This window comes from Plecotus auritus (assembly GCF_963455305.1).
Source record: "Plecotus auritus genome assembly, chromosome: 1".
NCBI lineage: Eukaryota > Metazoa > Chordata > Mammalia > Chiroptera > Vespertilionidae > Plecotus > Plecotus auritus.
In genome coordinates this window covers 166,051,954-166,073,964 of record NC_137770.1, presented here as the reverse complement: position 1 = coordinate 166,073,964, position 22,011 = coordinate 166,051,954, and the positions used below count along the sequence as shown (strand labels likewise).

At 42.8% G+C, this 22,011-nt stretch overlaps 1 protein-coding gene across 4 annotated transcripts in view; it reads right to left on the bottom strand.

The window, feature by feature from the left end:
• The window catches only part of DIP2C (disco interacting protein 2 homolog C), a 421,423-nt gene that overhangs the window by 41,058 nt on the left and 358,354 nt on the right, over nt 1-22,011 (bottom strand). For all 4 annotated transcript variants that reach the window (XM_080656660.1, XM_080656661.1, XM_080656658.1 and 1 more), the window contains 3 exons: nt 19,572-19,702; nt 9,894-10,062; nt 7,456-7,626 (listed from right to left, as the gene is read on the bottom strand). In XM_080656660.1, coding sequence (XP_080512786.1) covers nt 7,456-7,626; nt 9,894-10,062; nt 19,572-19,702 — 471 coding nt within the window. The remainder of the gene's footprint in view (nt 1-7,455; nt 7,627-9,893; nt 10,063-19,571; nt 19,703-22,011) is intronic.

Below are 22,011 nucleotides of genomic sequence, written 5' to 3'. Positions count from 1 at the left end.
ACTTTCTATGACTGATAAGGAATCACTTGGTCATGTGACAAGAGATAACCCAAACCAAAGTGAACATGTGGTTGTAAAGCTTGTGAGTTCAACATGTGCTGGACATCTGATCATAGCCTACTAGGACCCTAAACTCTCCCTGGGCCAGTGGTCGGCAAACTCATTAGTCAAAAGAGCCAAATATCAACAGTACAACGACTGAAATTTCTTTTGAGAGCCAAATTTTTTAAACTTAAACTTCTTCTAACGCCACTTCTTCAAAATAGACTCGCCCAGGCCGTGGTATTTTGTGGAAGAGCCACACTCAAGAGGCCAAAGAGTCGCATGTGGCTCGCGAGCCGCAGTTTGTAGACCACTGCCCTGGGCTATTTCCAAAGTTTCTGAATATTCAGATGGAAAGGCATACTTAGCACCTGGCTGAGCCAGCCAAGTGCTTGCAAGTGGTAATGGTCAGTGCCCAGCACACATTAGACATCCAAAATGTACAGAGGAATGAGTGAATATGCCCCTTCTTTCCTCTCCCTTCTGTCCATGGTGGTGAACTTTCAATCTAGTCTACAGCTTACAGAATATCCGTGGTAAAAAGGTCATTACCCGAAACCCTGGACCTGGAAACTGGTCTCAGTAACTGCTGAGGCTTCAGTTGTTCTCTTTGAACAGAGGGTGAATGTACTAGTATTATTGGTTAGTAAAAGTTACATTATCATGGTTTTTTTTGGGGGGTTTTTTTTGGGGGGGGCAATGATGGTTAAGAATGGGATGAAGAGTCCAACCAGTGTGGCTTGGTGGTTGAGTGTTGACCTATGAACCTGGAGGTCATGGTTTGACTACCAGTCAGGGCATATGCCTGGGTTGCAGGCTCAATCCCCAGTAGGGTACGTGCAGGAGGCAGCCAATCAATGATTCTCTCTCATCACTGATGTTTCTATCTCTCTCCCTCTCTCTCTGAAATCAATAAGAACATATTTTTTTAAAAAAAAGAATGTCATGAGGAGTGTGTGTTAATGTTGGGAAGCCAACAGGATGAGCTGAAGTAACCACTGGTCATTCATTTCTGGTCACCAAGCATCTGAACCCTCTTTCTGTATTTGGGGAACTCCACCACTTTTGGAACCTGGCTGCATACGAGAGCCTCTGTCCCTCTATAGCAACTAAAAATATCCAGTGCTCTCCGTCCCAGCTTTCCTGGAAGCCAGCATGTGGATAGGTAACCAAGCCTGCCGATTAGTCACATCCACTCATGGCACAAGGGAGCACGCTCTCGGTCCTTGGCAGTGGAGGTGTCTGTGACATGGGCCAGGCTGCAGATGTGCTCATGGTGGAACTTGGCCAGCTGGTTGGTGGTACAAATCCCCAGCTGCACAGTCCTAAATCTGGTCCTTAGTGCCTCAGTGCTTCTGAGGGCACACCAATGACATCCTAACAGATTCCTGCTCATTTAAGTTGCCAGAAAGGTTCCTGCTGCCTACCAGGTAGAATGACTGACACTCGGGGTAATTGAGAATAGGGGGCCCATGGTCTCCAGTGTCAATTTTCATGATCTGGGACAACATGCACCAGTGGGAGAAGATGTGGAAGTTTCAGCTGAATGTGCCCAATCCCCTGGAGCATAAACACCCCAGTAGCACCTGGTTTACTTTCACTTCCCTCTGCCAAAAGCAGCGGAGGGGAAAATGAATTGAGAGCTCAACTTAATGGAAGTCTTATTGAGATTATTCATTTTATTTTGAGAATTACTAAAGATTTACATCGCCCTCTGAGCCTCCAATTTTTTCAACAATCAATGAGTCTACCTCACCTCATCAGAATGGCTGTATTTCTCTTTCATTGTATGAGTTTCAAGATTTAAGGTTGACTGTTACTATTGATTTATTTCTACACAGCTACTCACCATAAAACTTTCCTTTCAGATAGACGAATCATTATTTTTCTACAAAATAACAAAGTTTCTGTGTCAGGTGGCTTAAAGTTTTTTCCTAATAAAGCAAAAAATGAAATCTGTTTTGGAAAATAGAAGACCTCATTTTCCCCTCCCTTCCACTGGTGAGCAGGATGCTAATTTTTTGGTTACAATGAAGTAAATTTCTAAATCTAATAGAACCAAAGACCTTTCAGCTTATACTCTGAGAAGAGTAATTGTGGCTATAGGCAGAGGTTAATAAACAAGTGACACTTCTTAAGAGTAATAAGGGAAATTTATGTTAAAGCCAATTAAACTCAGAAGTTATTAATTTGTCTTTCTAATGTCCACTTTTGCCATAAATCCAACCAATCGAAATCGTTTTAAATTAAAGCCATTTTTAACAGCTAAAGATTCTGGGAAATGTCATTCCTACGTTTAACAAATGGCTCATACTTTACATTTTTCTTCTGCAGAGTCTACAATATACCAATAGTTCATGTAAAGTCAAAGTCATCCACACTGTTTTAGGAGTCCATTCCTAAAGCTCTGACATGGAACTCCACGTCAAAATAATTGATGTGCCATTCCTGTCTCAAAATGATAAATGGGCAAACAAGTCACTCAGTTCCCAAGATTCAAGAGCTGAAAAAACAGATTCACAGACATTCCCACCACTTTGTATTTTTCTATCGTTAAGAGTGTCTAATTTAAATTTTTATACTTGCCCACTTGTGTACCTGGCAATGATATATTTGTCATTTTTCATGAATTTTGCTTATTTGAAACACACACCACGGTTTCACATAACAGCACGAGAGCAGGTGCCATGAAGTCATGGCCACACTGCTCTGGGCTTGGGCACAAAGTCGTTCCTGGTGGGTGTCCCCTGCACCCCCACACCCCACTCCGCGCCAACAGTGTCAGCAGAGGGAAGCCCGCCTTTCACAGCACATCCCGCACAGAGATGTGTGTCTTTTCAACTATTCCATTTAGGTCACACAGAACAGGAGTTTTGATTTAAAATGTTAGAGGAAAGGAAACAGAAACAGAAGACAGGCTACTCTGCCTGCACACAGTTCAATTTTGCAAAAAATTAAGTTTACAAAGCTGCTATTTCATTGGATACTCACAATGTAGAACTGGCACCTAACAAAGTTGCGAAATGCTGGATTTGTTGAAAGCACTGCGCTGCCTGGATTCCATAGTCTGCAAGCAGGGAGACTGTGTTCTATGGCTGCTTAGCTCCTCTTTGTCCATCAGGAAAGTTCACTTCGCTTCTCGGAGCCTGTTTCTCTCATTGTACCATGAAATGACTGAACTCCCCCTCCGTGAGCTGTGGGGACAGATACTAGATGCTGCCTAGAACTGAAGGGTCCAGTACACTTGTTACAGAACAGTGCTGCTTTTTTTTTGGCTGAGCGTGAAGGCCTTTTTTTTTAATGGTGCAGCCTGGACCTGCTGTCTGAGATGCCAATGCTGCGGGAAGCTTCAAGAGCACTACACCCTGATTTCTGCTCACAAGGAAGTGTGAAAATGGCACTGTGGACTTCCATTTGCTGAGATTCACACTGTGCTTCATTCCTGAGAAAATTCAGTGCTGCCATGAGCTCCCTTCACACAGGAGGCCTGTCGGAAGGGTTATTTCTCTCCTGTGAGTCAGGTTTGTAGGTGCAGGGATTGCACTCAGGACTTCCAAGAAATGGATTCACTTCAAGAAGTGACTGGCTCTGGGAGACACTGAGTTCTCTAACAGCTTTTCACAGAGCACAGGGCCGGAAGTTGGTTATAGAAGTATTTATAAAATGTGCTAGAAAGTATAAAATGGGAGAGACAAAGGGCCACAGGAAGTCGAAGGAAGAAAATACTTCCAGCTGCAGGGATCAGAAAGGAGACCTGGAAAAGAAGCTGTGTCCGTCACATGACAATGGCGGCAGCCCATTTCAGGCCCAGAACAGCGGAGTCGGGGTGTCAGGAAGTGAAAGCATGAATGACTCTACGGTATACACTGTCATTTCTGTCAGATTATAAGTGGGGGGGAAGAGAAGCTTGAGGTTGAATCATGAAAGGTTCAGGTGCCATCAATGAAGACTATTCTTCAAAGCAAAAAAAAATCACCCTAATTTATCTCTGTATAGCTTTACATTCTCACGTGTCAGATAGGTTTCATTCTCAGTCATGAAAACATGTCAGTGGTTCACTCAGCCTTTCCCGACCAGGGAACCTCTGGAAGGTGGTACCCATGGACCTCACAAAACACCGCGGGAGACCACAGCCTGTAAACTCCAATCGCCTGACACAGCTCCGTTCCTCATTTGGACAGAGGTCGAGACTCCTCCCTTCTAACAGGGCGGCTTCTACTAAAACACCTGGAGCCAAATGCAGGCCCATTGAGTAAGGATGACAAACAATCCCACTGAGAAAACAATACTGTCATAAAACAACAAATGCACGGAAAACAAATACATCCATTCACCAATTTCACATATACTAGGTCAGTGGTCGGCAAACTCATTAGTCAACAGAGCGGCAAACCGCGGCTTGTGAGCCCCATGTGGCTCACAAGCCGCAGTTTGCTGACCACTGTGCTAGGTGTACCAGTTAATCATGCGGACTTTTTTCAATAGATGTAGTAACACATATGTTGATATATAGGAGATTCGATATGCATGCTATTTTGTTGTATTGACAGCAAGCTTCAAAACTTCATATGTCAAATTTGCTGAAGGTGTTAACATCATAGATATTTTTAATGCTTAAAAATGTCAAATTTCATGCCAAAAAAAGAGCATTTGAGGGAAGTTTTAATTCATTACTTTATTTTGAAGAAAAGTGCTGCTGAAAGTTATATACTTCAGGAAACGTATGGTGAACATACTCCATCTCAAGATACTTGTGAACGCTGGTTTAAACGCTTTAAAAGTGATGATTTCGATGTGAAAGAAAGAACGTCCAGGTCAACTGAAAAACTTTGAAGACCAACAACTACAAGCATTATTAGATGAAGATGCGTGTCAAACTCCAAAACAACTTGCAGAAAGATTAAATGTTGCTCAGCAAACAATGTCCGATCGTTTACAAGCAATGGGAAATATTTTAAAGGAAGGAAAATGGGTGCCACATTAACTGAACGAAAGACAAATGGAAAACCGAAAAGTCATCAGTAAAATGTTGCTTCAATGGCATGAAAGAAAGTCTTTTTTGCATCGAATTGTGACTGGCGATGAAAAGTGGATTTATTTTGAGAATCCCAAATGCACAAAATCATGGGTTGATCCAGGTCAACCATCAACATCGACTGCAAGGCCAAATTGCTTCAGAAAGAAGACAATGCTCTGTGTTTGGTGGGATCAGGAAGGTGTGGTGTATTATGAGCTTCTAAAACCAGGTGAAACCGTTAATACTGATCGCTACCCAACAAATAATCAATATCAGGCATGCTTTGATAGTAAAATGACCAGAATGTGTCAGAAGACAGGGCAAAGTCATTTTGCTTCATGATAACGCACCATCACACACTTCAAAACCAGTTAAAGACACGTTAAAAGATCTTGCCTGGGAAGTATTAACCCACCCGCTGTATTCACCAGACCTTGCTCCTTCAGATTACCACTTATTCTGATCGATGGCACATGCACTTTCGGAGCAGCACTTCAAAACATACGAAGAAGTGGAAAATTGGGTCTTTGAATGGTTTGCCTCAAAACAAGGAAAGGTCTATTGGGATGGTATCCACAAATTACCTGACAGATGGGGGAAATGTGTAGCTAGCGATGGAAATTACTGTGAATAAAGCACTTCTGATGTTTCTCTTGAAATTATCGTGTTTTCTTTTATTACAAAACCTGCCATTATTAACTGGTACACCTAGGATTAGTAGCTGGTGCTTCAAAGGGAAAACCGTGTATATTTTTCAATGGCTTTAAATATTTAGGTACAGAGTTTGGAATATTTTAGTCTTTTAATATTATTATTATTATTTTACATCAAGGGATTAATGATGATCTCTGAGTAGATGAAATTATGGGTATTATTTGTTGATTGGCTAACCTGTATTTTTGGCATTGCTTTCTAAAACATTTATTATGCACCAGGCCCCATAGAAGTACACGAGGAGCAGGAGACATGGGGATTTCTGCCCTCAGACCAGGGCTATGCCTGAGATTGTTCTTTTAATATCCATTCAGCAGAGGTAGTTTTTCCGTTATTTTTATTTCTTCCTGCTTCCTTGAGGCTTCTAATTGGAGCAGACACAGTAGCTACTAAGAACGGCTCTAATTCAGTCACACCAGCTGTAGGGTGCAGGCTGATTCTGTAACCCTGTGTGGCGGGTGACAGAGTAGGACTGAATGACAGTGGCCACCCACAGGAGCAAAACAAAATAACAGCTGGCTCTGTGTGTGTGGTGCCATCATCACACATTTCTACCTTCGGAAAGATTGGAATAGAAAGCGGACGTTTCACTGACCAGCATCAAGGCTTTGCACTCGCTGCCACCTGTGCCTGAATTCTGGACTTGGTTCAGTCACAGGGCACTCGGCTGCCACGTCACCTCCTAGAGAAGCCTCCTTGACCACCCTTCCTAAAACTGCCTCCTGTGTGTCCCAGCCATTCTTCACCCTCTCACTCTGTTTATTTTGACTAAGATATTTTCCTTACTTACTCAAAAAGAGTTATCTGTGTTTTTCCTGCCCTTCTCACTGATCACAGGGAAATGTTCGATGAGGACAAGAACGTGGTTGTGAGCAACCACCTCTGGGGATTTAGAGAGAGTGGGTGGGCGGGGCGTAGGGACCAGGGTGACTTGTGTCAACTGGTCTTCATTCCAGTACCTGCTGTGAGTCAAGCTTCCATTGTTTTAATATGTTTGACGAACAAACTGTGCAACTGAGCTTGTCCTGGGTGAAGTTATGGGAAGGGCCCAGGGGAGAACATTCCTACACCGCTTTCCCTTCCTTTCTTTCAGGCCTCCCGACCTGGCAGAGTGATCGCCATGGACTGGACCTCACGTTAGTTCAGAAAGAGAAAGGAGGAGTGAAGGTACTCAGCAGCGGACTAATACAGAAAGAAAATAAGTACATATTTTTTTTTTAGCGGTGGTTAATGCAAGGCCTCACACTATGCCACAGAAATGCAGTTGTAATTGTTAGTTCTAAATTGCCACCACAGCAGCAAACTGGCAAACCTGCTTCATGTTTGGAATTCTTCCTGCAGAATCACTGTCTACATACACAAGACCAAGTACTTCAGAAGACAAGGATTCTTGCCCCAATGAAACATTTGTCTAGGCCTAACCTTTAGAAAGCCCAACCGCAGACAAACAGTGCGCCTGTTATGAAAATTAAAATGTCCCAGGGATGCTAATTATGAACAATGATTACTGACAAATACAGAATTAAAAAAATAAGAAGGAAGAAACACTGTGCACCAATCACATCTTCTAAATGCAGTTAAGCGTCGGCCAAGGAAAGTAGGGTGAGCCTGAGCGTGTGCTGCACACCTGTCATCAATAGTGACTCTATCACCCCAGCACTGTTGGTATCAACAAAACTCACCTGCAAGCAAATGGCCAGGTTCACTCTACAGCCAAACGAGGTGCTAACCGCCCGCGGATGGAGGCCCAGGTCTTTGAACAGTTTTGAGAAGGACTGGGTGAGTGCTATTCGAGGTCGTTCTTCTGCCACCACCACACACGTCCGCACGCGGGATAGGTCCAGTCCTCGTGCCTAGAAACAACAGCAGCAGTAAGAGATCAGCCTTCTTAGGTGTGTGACCTCCAGAACCAGGCCCATCCACACAGCAGATATCCATTTCCAGGGTCAAAAGGTTCCATGCTATTAATTGAAACAGCCTAGGATGTGTAAAAAAATCAATCACACAGATAACAGATAACAAGTATGTAGTTACAAAGATGCTTTAAATAACAGCAAGAAGCAACAGCAAGAATGAGGAGGAGAAAGGTTGAGGAGAAGCCAGGTCCTGGACAAAATAAAGGGCAGGGTTTGGGGAATAAAGGAAGCATTTGTAAAGATTTCTATAGACATGGATGCATAGGAACTGGAGAGAAATGAGAAAACTTTTTTTAAAAATTGGCTATAGAGAGAGAGGAAGGGGAGGGAGGGAGTGAGGGAGGGAGGGAGAGAGAGAGAAACATGGATGAGAGAAAGAAACATGGATGTGAGAAACATCAATTGGTTGCCTCCTGTACGCTCCCTGATTGGGGATCGAACCCAAAACCTGGGTTTGTGCCCTGACAGAGAACTGAACCCTTGACCCTTAGGTGCACAGGTAGATGCTCCAACCAATTGAGCCACACTGGCCAGGGTGAGAAAACCTATTTTAACACAGGAGTGGAAAGCTAAAATGTTTGGGCAAAAGACATTTTATGTCCCATGAGACTTCAAAGGTCACAGATAAATTCTCATATCAAGGGCATCTCTGTTTCTTAGGTCTGCACACCTCTATTCTGTACCAAATTCAGTCAGCTGAGCAAAACAGTGAAGCTCAGAGGAGGAGGAATCTAGTGAGTCCACACACACTGGGGCCTGGTGAGAGTTAGGGGCTGTGTGTGCCATGAGGCGAGTGATGTGTCTGAAGAACAATCGCCATAAGCAGACCCATCGGTCCTTCAAAGTTCTGCAAGGATGTAGTTACAGGAAGAGTGAGAGCGAGAGAGCGAGAGAGAGAGAACTGACATGGCTCCCGAACCGAAGAGGGAAACACACAAGATAGCGCTGACACTGACATTTAGTATACAGACATGATTTTATACACATACAGTTACACAGGAGACATTAAAATATCAGTAATACAAATGATTTACTTGTGTATGGATTGGGAGACAATGCAGCCTGGGGTTTGAAATGGTGGACCTGGAGTCACAGATTCAAAATTTAGCTCCATTTTTTTGTTTTGCAGAGCGGATACTATTACGTTGTTCAAAATTTATCTGTCACTTAAGTTTCTTCATTTTTAAAATGAAGTCAAGAATGGTTTTTATTTCCGAGAGCTGTTGTAAAGGTTAAATGAATCAATATGTAAAGTGCTTAGAAATCATTCAATTATGACATTATTTCACTTTGGTTATTTATGCCCCTACAGAGAAATTTGATGAAGTGCACTCATTCATTTCATAATGTAATACAGGTGGACATGAGTAATAATTATGTTTTATAAATTTATTTTCCTGCATAAATAACTTCAAGTAATTATACATTTATTTATGTAACTTAATATAAAAATTATCTTGCATTTTATTTTCCTGTTCAATTCTAATACATTAAGTCTAAAAAAGAAAACAAAATTCAGGAAAAACAATTGTATTGCTTTACTATTTGTAGTGCACACACGCACACATGCACAAAGGATAATCTGGATTTATACATAGCAACCCACACATCTGGGCATATCAGCAGTAAATAGTAGTTGGAAGGAATATAAATTAAAACTAGTTACTTGGATAAAGGCTACTTAATTTATTATGAAATGTTTGTTGAAATGTCCTTGGTTTAAATAGAGGGAAATACTATTATTGTCACACACACACACACACACACACATACACACACACACCACTGTTCACTTAATTGTGAAAATAGATTTTGGTTAGGATCGATTGAGATCTATAAATCAGGGTCTTCAAGGGAAATAAAACTAGTGGCACAATTCAAACCTATGACTTGAATACCAGGGTCAGAATAAAATGAACTGGACTGAAGAACTGAATTCACCAACAAATAAGAAAGCTATTCAGGACCTTCAAGAAGACCTAATGAAATTAATGACGTCAGTAACACACTCTCCCACTCTTTGTGGCAGTGCCAAAATAGTCATGTTATAAAACAAGGTTTGCACGTGAAAACAAATTTGTGAGCCTTGACTTCTGAGAAGGGTTATTTTAACTTCCCTAACCCCTTCCACGCCCTTGGACACTGATTTCCTAGGACACGGGACATGCTCTCCAGGCCCCGAGAGGTCGGTGAGGGCTGCTTACCTTGAGGGATTCTGTCTGTGAGCCCAGCCCCTTGGTACAGAGTTCCATCACTGAATAGGAGCAAAACGTATCGCGGACTTTGTACTGACTGACAGCAAGAAGCCACAAGGCGGGGTTGGTTTCCAGCTCTGAAGGCGGGATGAGGATGGACTGGTGCCCAGAGTACACACTGCAAAGAGAAATGGAGAGGTCAGCGCGGATGCAGAAGAGGGGCCAACCTGTGCCTGAGAAATGCCCTAGTCCACGTGCCGAGGGGGACAGTCACAGCCACTCATTTAAGCATAAAATGAAAGCCTGCTCATGAACACACTCTGAAAAGCACAAAGAACCCGAGAGTTATGATCCAGAGTTACTGCCATGCTGAGCACGCATTGGAAACACCCAAGCCGTGATGCTGTGAAGTTTCTCAAAGCTGGCACAAAGACAAGTGGGGGTTTCTTTCATGGCAGGAAGCACAGAATTGGATTTTGGTAAAAGGCCTGGAAGTTGAGAATAGGAGTTAGCAAACCACAAGTGCTGCCTGTTTTTGTAAATGACGTCGTACTGGGACTCGGCCACCCGCTGTATAACACGGCCCACAGCGGCTTTGCACCAACCGGCCCAGATATTACTAAAGGGCCGTGAGAAAAAGCACGCCTACCGCTGGTTTAGGAAACTGACACCCAGAGTAAATGAAAGGAAATCAACACAATTGGACAAAGTTTGTCAGCCAGTTTTTAAGGTTTGAAATTTTGCTTCAGAATAAACCAAACAAATCACCAAACATAACAAAGGAAAACCATGTCTTCTTTAATTTTACCTTTAGATTAGAGAGTATATTTAGGGAAATGAGGGAAATGCTAGATTACATATTTTGATCTGTCATCAATTGGTGGGCAAGTGTGGCTTTAAAATACTGAGGTATTTGTCAAAACTACATTTTTAATGGTTTTACTTTTTTGGTTTATGACTATAAATCAACGTGAATAGATGTCATGCACTATAATAAAATGTCCTAGATAAATCATCTTCTAAGATTTAAGTAAAAGGGATTTTCTATGTACAAAATTCTGATAGATAAAAGAGCACATTAATCCTCAACTGCTATGTCATGATCTAAAGCCAATTCTTCTTGAATGAAGCCAATCTGACATTAAAATTTTCAAAATTGTTTACAATAGAATCAAAGTAGTTTTAAAAAAAAGTAAGGAAATTAAGTTGGTTTGCAAAATCTACTTTAAACAGGGCCCTTAGAAGAAAAACTATTCTTCAGGGCAGTTGGGGGCAAGTTTCTTTTCTTTCTTTGTTTCTCTATTCCAAAGTTTCATTTACTTTTGTCAAAAGGAAAGACAACAAATGACCTTTCCTGTGATCTTTTCAAAGGATTTAATAATCTGAGAGTTGTCCTTGGGAAATTAATTTAGGTCATTCAAGATCACTTTATATTAAGGGTATTTAAGAGCTCAAATAACAATCCAACAAATACATCGACATCACAAAATACTGACATAAGCCAGCAAGTCTTGTTTCTTACTTTTCGGTCATACCGTATTATTCTTAAAATAACCTTCCAAGAATTTTATACTTGGGTCTGAAGACAGACATTTCCTTATCTCCAGGGGCCAACAGATGTTGTCCCCCACTCACCCCACTCACAGAGGTCTCAGGGCTATCTTTGAAGACTTACCGTCTTTTTTTCCAGGGGGCTGTAAGAGCTAAGAGACACAGCAACACTCTCCTCTCTCCCATTAAGACCCTGTTCCCAGAGGCGGGATGCCGCTGAGAACACTGACGATAAGCAGAAGGGAATTCCCACAACTGACTGTTGGAAGCTGTTATTTTGTTTTGCTCCTGTGGGTGGGCACCGTCATTCAGTCCTACTCTGTCACCTGCCACACAGGGTTGCAGAATCAGCCTGCACCCTACAGCTGGTGTGACTGAATTAGAGCCGTTCTTAGTAGCTACTGTGTCAACTCCAATTAGAAGCCTCAAGGAAGCATGAAGCAGGAAGAAATAAAAATAACGGAAAAATTACCTCTGCTGAATGGATATTAAAAGAACACTCTCAGGGCCCAAAGTGGGATCATATACCAGGTCAAAGATCTAAAGTGTAAGATCTAACGGGCAGGCCTAAATCTAACAAGCCCGCACATTATGCATCTCCTGAATCATAATTATCCACCAGGAAGCACGCATCTTATCTCTTTGAGAGATGATGCGGCAAATTTTTGTTAACACCAAATGTTGTTCAACCCACCACCCCACCTTAGATTACCCTGTGTGATTTTATCGCAGCTGCTCCTTCACAACTAGGACTTTTTCATCTTCAGTGCTGGCACCAAACATGTTTGATGGCACTTGAGCCTCATGTCTTAGGGAAGTAAGATGTAAGGGAAATCTTAGGATGATATTCCTATTATAACAATCTATCATTTCCATATTGTTCCCAGCATCTTATTTTGTAAATGCCAGAGCATAAGGAGATCCAAAATGAAGAAAATTAAATACAAATCACCTACTACCTTTCTCAAGAATTTCTACCAGGAGAAATGATTGGCTTGATCAGAAGCATTCGCATATGAAAGGGTGATCAGTGTGGTGTGTGATACTATGCTTGGCTAGAGAATGTCAAGTATACTTGTGAAAATTAATGGGACAGAAGTCAACATAAATAGAACAGAAGTCAACACTCAGAAGAAAACAAAGGACAAGCAGAAAACTTGAATCATGAATATTCTACTTGCCCTTTCCTTGCCCAGTCCAAAAAATGTTGTTTCATTTATTAACCAATGTTGATTTCTTGGCACTGGCTATAAACACCTCCGTGGGAAAAAACAAACATTACAAGATTGCTTATAATGAATATTTTCTGAGAATTTCTGGAACCTGAACTATTTTAGTTTAGATCTTAACTTCAAAAAGAACAAAATGATTAAAAAGACAGTTTGGGGCTATTTCTCCCTGTCTGTGGCCCATCTTTTCATTCTCCTGTTTTTTTGTTTTGTCTTGGTTTTGCAGAACAGATACTATTAATTTTAATGAATCCCAGCCTATCAATTCTTTCTTTCATGATTTGTATCTTTGGTGTCATATCTAAAAATTCATCACCAAACCCCAGGTTATCTAGGTTTTCTCTAGGAGTTTTATAATTTTATCTTTCACATTTAGGTCTCTGATCCACTTTGAGCTAATTTTTGTGAAGGCTGTGAGTTCTGTGTCTAGGTCCATGTTTTTACATGTGGATGTCCAGTTGTTCCTGCACCATTTGGGGAAAAGACTATGTTTGCTCCACTGTGTTGCCTTGCTCCTGTGTTAAAGATTGGTTGATGATATTTATGTGGGTCTATTTCTGGGTTCTCGACACCACCAAGCATGAACCCTAAGGTAAATGGTGGGCTCTGGGTGATGATGGTCAACACAGGTTCCTAGGTTGCAAAAAATGTACCACCTGGTGGGAGATGTTGATAATGAAGGAGGCTGTGCACATGTGGGCTAGGGGATAGAGGGACTCTCTCTGTACCTTACACTCAATTTTGCTGTGAACCTACCTAATAAAGTCTATTTAAGAAAATATAAATAAAAACATGGCTGACCAGGAGAGAAAAGAAGACATTTTGGTAACTAATATAAATTTGTAATTAAATGATTTCAGATTATTAACCTGAAAAGACATACAAACAATTGAAAACTATCACGACTTGGGCACTATGAGCAAGGCAGCCTCTCAGCTCACTGGGACCCACATCACCTTTGTGTCACATGGCGAGCCTCCTTACTGACAGGTTCGTGTCTGTCCTATGCAAGCCAGTCAATCCAATAGGTGGCTGTTTTCTGTTTGCTTGTTTGTTTTTTAAAGACAGCTTTGTGCCAGGCCAGTGTGGCTCAGTGGTTGAGTATCGACCTATGAACCAGGAGATCATGATTTGATTCCTGGTTAGGGCACATGCCTGGGTTGTGGGCTCGATCCCCAGTAGAGGGCATGCAGGAGGCAGCTAATCAATGATTCTCTCTCATCACTGATGTTTCTCTCTCTCTCCCTCTCTCTGAAATGCATAAAAAATATTTAAAATAAAAATAAGACACTCTTGTTTAGCTAGAATTTGCATACCATGAAGCCCACCCATTTTAAGCATAGCCTTAAATGAAGTGTAGTAAATTGCAGAGTTGCATAATTATCACTACGATGCAGTTCTAGGACATTCCATCACCCATTTGTAGTCAATCCTGTTTCAAACCCTCGCCACAGTCAATCATCGTTCTCCTTTCTGTCTCTATAGATTTGCCTTTTCTGAACACTTCATGTAAGTGGAATCATGACACAATCACATCACGTGTGGCCGTTGGGGTCTGGCTGTCTTCACTCAGCACACTGTGTGTGAAGTTCATCCGTGTGGCAGCTGTACTCCATGGTATGACTGTGACAAATACTGCTTACACACTCGCCAGTCAGTGGGCATTTGGATTGTTGGCCTCTTCTACTTTAAACAAAGCCTGCTGTGAACGCTTCACGTATCAAGTCTGTGTGTGGACATGGTTTCCTCTCTCTCCCGTAGATGCCTAGGAGCGGAACTGCTGGGTCATATGGTACATTTATGTTTAATTTTTAAGACTATGCAAACTGTGGTTTCATCATTTTACATTCCCATCAATGATGTAGGAGAATCCCATTTCTGGACATCCTTGGTTACCTTTGCTTTACAGTATAGTTTTGAAATCAGGAAATATAAGTCTCCCACTTTTTTTTGTCTTTCAGGTTATAGCTCCTCTAATGGGTGCGAAGCAATATCTCAAAGGTTTTCATTTGCATTTCCCTAATATATGTGAAGCATATTTTCATGTGCTTATTGGTCATTTGTGTATTTTGGTGAAATGTCTGTTCAAATCTGTTGCCCATTTTTAAATCATGTTGCATATTAATGAGTTTTAGGAATTTGTATGTATTTTGTTAGAAGGACTTTATCAGATAGGTGATTTGCAAATATTTTTCCCCAGTCTGTAGCTTGTCTTTTCACTTTCTTTCTCTCTCTTTTTTTAAAAGGTTTTTAACTTTTTTTTATTACTGATTTTAGAGAGAGGAAGAGGGGAGGAAGGGGGGAGAGAAAGTAGAGGGAGAGAAACATTGATGAGAGAGAAAAAACACTGATCGGCTCCGGGGATGGACTCCACAACCTGGGTACATATCCAATGGTGTACGGGACAATGCTCCAGCCAACTGAGCCACAACAGCCAGGGCTTTTTCACTTTCCCAATGGTGTTTTTTCATGTGCAAAAGTTTAAAATTTTGTTGGAGTCTAATTTAGCAATATTTTTTTAATGTATTGTACCTTTGATATCCGACCTAAGAACCCTTTGCCTAACCTAGTATTATAAATATTTACTTACATGTTTTCTTAAAGTTTTATAGTTTTGCCCCAGCATTAAGGTCTATGATCCCCTTGGAGCTGATTTATGTATATGATGTTAGGTGTACGTTTAATCTTTTTGCATGTGGATGTCCACTTTTCCCAGCATCATTCGTTAAAAAGACAATCCTTTCCCCATTGAGTTGCCTTGGCTCCTTTGCTGGAAAATCAAATGACCACACTTATTTTCTGAACTCCCAATTCTATTTCATTGATTATTTTATATAGCTACATCTATATTTTTATGCCAGTACCACACTGTCATGGTTACAACAGTAAGTGTTGAAATTGGGAAGTCTGAGTTTTCCAACTTTGTTATTCTATTCCAAAATTGTTTTGGGTCCTTTATTTATATTTTAAGATCCTGTCGTTTTTGGCAAACCCCCCCCCACCCCCCAAAAAAAAACCCCACAAAAAACCAACAACAACAATAACAAAAACCTGCTACGATTTTTGACAGGTGTTACAATGAATCTTTTGACCAATTTGGGGCAAATTTCCAGTTTAACAATATTGAATCTTCTAATCAGTGAATATCAAATCTCTGACATGTTTTTTTAAAACATGTATGATCTTATAAAATATTTTCAAACAAGTCTATTATGTCAGTGATTTTCAGATAAACCACCTTCTAGCTGAAGGTAACTTTTGGATAAAGATATACAAAAAACTATTTGTATCAAATTAAAAACAATTCTGAAACAATCACAATGTTAAAGTTTCAAGTAAAGTAAAAATAACTTTTTCTCCCTTGAATCGTTTGAGAGTGAGCCACTGACCTGATGCCCCCCAAGCCCCAAATACTTTAGGGGGTATTTCCAACAAACGAGTGTATTTTCCTCCATAAGCCAATTAAGGCATCAAAATCTAACTGATAAATTTCTTCCACCTAAGCCCCAGACCCTATTCCCGTTCTGCCTGTTGTCCCACTGATATCTGACAACAAAGGGTGCAGTGAAGCTATAGGCCCTGTCCAGACGGGACCTTCCATGCTTCCCGACCCTGTGACAGAGGCATTCATGAAGCTGACAGGCCACTGTGCTGCTGTGTGTCCCTCAGTTTGAGTGCCTGATGTCTCCATGATTAGCTTCAGGTGAAGCACCTTCGATGGAGTTTTCCTCACTGCAAGTCTCCCAGTGACACACAGGTGCTGGTCCCACTGCGGACGAGGTTCACCTTGTTCTCTTGGTTCAGGCTTCTCCACTGTGAAGTTCTCTCCTCTCCTTTATAATTGAGCCCTGACTGGTTTGGCTCAGTGGACAGAGTGTCGGCCTGCGGACTGAAGGGTCCCAGGTTTGATTCCAGCCAAGGGCATGTACCTTAGTTGCAGGCACATCCCCACCCAGTAGGGGGTGTGCAGGAGGCAGCTGATTGATGTTTCTCTCTCATCGATGTTTCTATCCCTCTCCCTTCCTCTCTGCAAAAAATCAATAAAATATATTGAAAAATATATAATTGATAGCTGTCTGATGGACAGCTACCATGTAAATCCTTATTCCTCATTGAGCTTTCAATCTGTTCATCTATTTATACCTGAACTAGTGGCCTGGTGCACGAAATTTGTGCACGGGGGTGGGGGGGGGGAGTGTGTGTCCCTCAGCCCTGCACCCTCTCCAATCTGGGACCCCTCAGGGGATGTCCAACTGCCAGTTTAGGCCCCCGCTGGCCTTCTTGCCCCCAACTGCCCCCCTTGCCAGCCTGATCGCCCCCAACTGACCCCCTGCTGGCCTTCTCACCCCCAATTGCCCCCCCCGCCAACCTGCTTCCCCCCAACTGCACCCCCCCAGCCTGCTCTCCCCCAACTGCCCCCCCAAGGGCCTGCTTGCCCTCAACTGCCCCCCCACACCGGCCTGCTCACCCCCAACTGCCTCCCCTGCCAGCCTTCTCACCCTCAACTGCCCCCACTGCCAGCCTGCTTGCCCCAACTGCCCCACCCTGCCAGCCTGCTCATCCCAACTGCCCCTCCTGCTGGCCTGCTTGCCCCCAACTGCCTCCCCTGCTGGCCTGCTCGCCCCCAACTGCTTACCTGCCGGCCTGCTCACCCCAACTGCCACCCCTGCCAGCCTTCTCGCCCCCAACTGTCTCCCACTGCCGGCCTGCTCGCCCCCAACTGACTCCTGCCAACATGCTCACCCCCAAATGCTCACCCTTGCTGGCCTGCTCGCCCCCAACCGCCCTCTCCTCCTGGCCTGATCACCCCTAACTGCCCCACTGCCGGCCTGCTTGCCCCCAACTGCCTACCTGCCCGCCTGCTCACCCCCAACTGCCCTCTCCTCCTGGCCTGATCACCCCACCCCTAACTGCCTCTGCCTCACCACCATGGCTTTGTCCAGAACGTCTGGAAGTTCTCTTGGAAGGTCTCCCGGTCTAATTAGCATATTGCCCTTTTATTAGTATAGATTTTCAGATAATTTCCCATTTTATTTGAAGTGTTATAATCTATTACAATCTTTATTTAGATGCTCAGATTGCCCAGTTTGGCCAGTGGGAACCCCTTTAAGCTGGCTCCTTGGTCCCTTTGGCATTTCCCCCTTGTTCTGTGAGCACTTCCTTCCTGTCCCAGTCTTGAAATCAGCCATTTCTCAAAGGAGCCCTAGCTTCTTTCAGAGGAAAATGGTACATACAACATTTATGGATGTTGTGCATTCTCACTGCTGTTCAGTGGCTGTTCTCAGGTGCAGTTTTTAAAGCAAGTCCACTGGGATCTGTTTCTACAGAGGATTTCAGAATGAAGAGGTTCATAGCTGGTATGCATTTATTTCTCATGTTGCAGAGGCAATCAACAAACAGAACACTGATTTCATGACTTCTGAGTGAATTTGCAGGGAAGATGTTAAGAAAAGATTTGTTGTAACCCTCTATGCACAATTCTTTTAAAGACACTCCCACCCCTGCTATTTGTGATGCCCATCAAGAACTTTCCCTTCAAAAGCATCTTCTCTGTTGCTTTGATGGAATTTAGGCTTGGTGACCCTGCAAGACCAAGAAGCACTCCACTCACAGGCTTCAGCTTAACATTTGCCTAGTGGCATACAGACAGCTGTCCTAAAAGGTCAGTAGAACAAGCTTCCTAATATGTCCTAATATGTTGGCCTAATATGTCCTAATATGTTGGCCTAATATGTCTAAGGTCACCTTGGCCCTGCTGTTGGGATGGTATATTCTGAACTATATCCCAAGAAAAAAGTTACCCACAATGCTACTGCATTTGAGATGGTGGCAAAAATCATTAACATATTTTTTATTGTTTAATTCTATATGCTCCCTCAAAAAAGTTTAATTGTTCTAATTAGAATGTCAGTGTTTTTAAAAAACACAGGATTGGATTTTAATCCAACATATTACTATTAAATATTATGAAGGCACTAAGAGCATTGTTTTAGAAGATGTTTAAAAACATGAAAAAAATGTCTACTATAGACTATTAAGAAAAAACGAAAATTATGACTGATTTCATACAGTAGCATCTCAGTTTTATAGATATGTTGATGTACATTTACAAAATTGTACATGTAACTTAAAAGGTTATGGGCGAAATCACGTGGTGTTTGGTGTTTGCTTTAAAATATCCCACGTGAAAAAGGGACGGTAGAAAGGGAAGATGGATGAAGCAACATGGATGACAAGCTGATCCATGGCAGCTGGATGGTGGGCACTGGCGTTTACTACAGTATTCTTTATATATTCACGGATGTTAATAATAAAAGGTGCTCTGCTGCATTAGAAAATAAGCTCTGAGAGGCTATATGCCAAGTGCTAATTGTGGCTATTTCTTGGTACCAGTAGGTGGTATGATTATCGGTAGCTTTATTTTCTTCTTTATAGTATTCTGTATTTTTTAAAGTTTCTACAAGGAACATATATGTATAATCTGTAAATACCTGGCACGAGCCTGGGCTCGGGCTGTCCCTTAGTGGCAGGTTCCCTGCCCCCCTCCCCTCCGCGACCCCCCGCCACCTGCATCGGGGAGGAGCCTGAAGGAGGAGAGCAACTGCCACACCAGCTGATTTAATCCAAATTCCAGGCCAGGGATTTTGCTGGAATTTAAGAGCAAAAGAAGCAAGCCTGAGGCCTGGGAGTGCTCGGCTTAGGAAACCATGGGTCCCTGACAAACAGCTCTCAGAATGTCCCCAGAGGCCACCGTCTCTGTTTCAGCAAACTTCATGGAGACTGATTGGTTCAGACACCTCAGAATGACACCATGACAGCCTGGCTGAGCAGGGGCAGAACAGGGACCGAGTGCAAGAGAAGGTGTATGATTTATTTATTATTTTAAAGATATTAAAGGGACACTCACCTGCAGAGGCACCAGAGGACAAACCCAAGTCCACAGTAAGGGTCCAAGCAGATGGCCACTTCTCTAGAGGGGTAGAGCTCACACTGTAGCTTAATGGATCGGCAGAAGGCACTGGTGGCTGCGTGACACATCTGCAAGACAGCAGGGCCCACTGAGTGCACAGAGCCCGACACCAGTGCCCAGAGTGATTCAGGGCAAGGGACAATGGTGACCAAGCTTTGGCTTTGTTAGGAGGGAGTGGGCTGCTATCTTCTTATTGGTCTTCCCATTTTTAATGAGAAAATCACACACACATGACTTTCTTGTCCCCAGGACCTAGTAACTCTAGCAATTGAAATTGCCATGTCTTACATTTGAATAGCAAGTTAGTCCACAAAGGGTTCCTCGGCAACCCCATGTGGGCCTGTGAACTTGGTAGGGAGAGGTCACCACTCATTCCCTTCTCTGGGCAGGGGCAGGGACTACACCTTATTCACATCCATTTCAGGCCCAACAGAGCACTGCTAGGGGACATGGGCCAGCAGAGCACGTGGGGTGAACAAGCCCCAACTCGGGAGGCTCAGAGAAGGTGCATTTGCTGCAGGGCACAGACCTGAGCTGGAATCAGAGACCTGTGCAGTGAGACACGGCTGCTGTACCATGTGACAGCAGCCAACATTCACTCTCAGCCCACTGTCGAGGGACAGGAACGAGCTCCTCCAATCCCGGGAGCAGTCCCACTGTGGTCAGTATAGAATGTGAATTATTTTAAAATATTGTAAAATATATCTAATAAATAGACTGTCTCACAGAAGCTTTCTAGATAACCGAAGAGGCCTCAAGATGACGGGAGGTGCTGTGTTCCCCAGAGTGGGACTGTGAGGGCATCACAATAAGGCAGGAAACCCAGGGAAATGCTATGACAGAAGCCAGGCCCGGGGGCTCCTTCCACTGTGACCTTATGGGGAGAAGCCCTGCCCGGAAGGTTTCACTGTGGGCATTTTACTGAATTCATACAAGGTAACACAGATTACTCTAGAACCTAACACATAAGTAGTTCTTTTTTGCATGCTTTTAAAGCCACAATATTTGTTTAAGAAAAAACAAGGCTGAATTTACGAAACATTCCTCAACCTCCTGCCTCCTGGATCAGGAGTTAGTGAAATCCTAACTAGCAAACTTCCTCCCATTCTCAGATTGCCAACTGAAACAAACCTTTGCGGAACCCCTCCTGTGCAGGTACCATCTGTAGCTGGAGAACCAAGTTCTTCAGCTCAGCGCAGCAAATACCAACATGTTAACTGAGCACTTGTTATGTATCAGGCATTGTATTAGGTACTTGAGATGTAAAAAAAGAATACAACATGCCTCAGGAGCTTGCAATCTAGTGGCAAATTTAAAGACAAAACCTGAGAGCAGTATCTGTGAGTACACAGATGCACAGAGAGCAGAGAAAGGGTCCTCCATCACCCTGGAGGCTTGCAGAGGGCTCTGTGATATTAAGGATGAGTGAGCATTGACAGATTTCAACAGAGTGACAGAAAAACACACAGATTAAGAAAATACAGTTAGAAAAGTTGAATGCTCAATCTCGAAACTCATCCCAATCTTGGACCTGCCAACATCACAAACCAAGAGCCCAAGGTGAAATGCTTCTTTAGAACCTTGTCTTACGAAAAACTCCTAATTCTTATGAAGGTGTACTTGTACTTGGATGAAGAATTAGCCTTCCCAATGCCAAGAACAACAAACTCTAATGCTCCTCTCAAAGACACACTGAGAGTGGATTAATGAACATGGAGGAATCGGGGATGAGGTCACCTGTGCTTACTGTCAGGATGCATCTGTGACTGATCTCAGGCAGGACTGACTGAAGTTACAGTAAGTGTCCACGCCCTGGGCACACACCAACTGAAAGTGATCAGGAAAGTGTAGGAGAGCACACTCCATGAAGGAAGAGCACCATGAGTGCTAACCTATCCTGTGCAGAGGCCAGGGGTGATTCATCTAAAGGAAACTGTAGGTGCTATATGGGAGTCCTCCATCTGACTGACTGCCTTGATGACACTGAGCAAGTGTGTATCTAGGATCTATTAGGACCTGCAGAGTTTAAAGTACACTTTTGAACAGGCAGTAATAAAAACTTAAGTTGAACATATAAACAAATACTCATGAGTTTTGTACTCAGTCAGGCATTCCATAGTGCCCATTATGGGGAAAAGAGTTTACTGGATAAGCTTGTGTCTCTCTCTCTCTCGCTCTCTCTCTCTTTTTTTTTTAAGCTTGTCTCTCTAAACTTTTGCTATCTAATTGAATACTCAAAGACATTCTTGTACAAAACCTGAAATTGAGTGAAAATTTCTTCCTGAAAACATGGTGACCTGTGCAACCAGAGGTAGAAAGGCTTTGTTTCTGGAGGAGACTATAAGCCAGATGATTTCAACTCTATTTATGCCCCTCA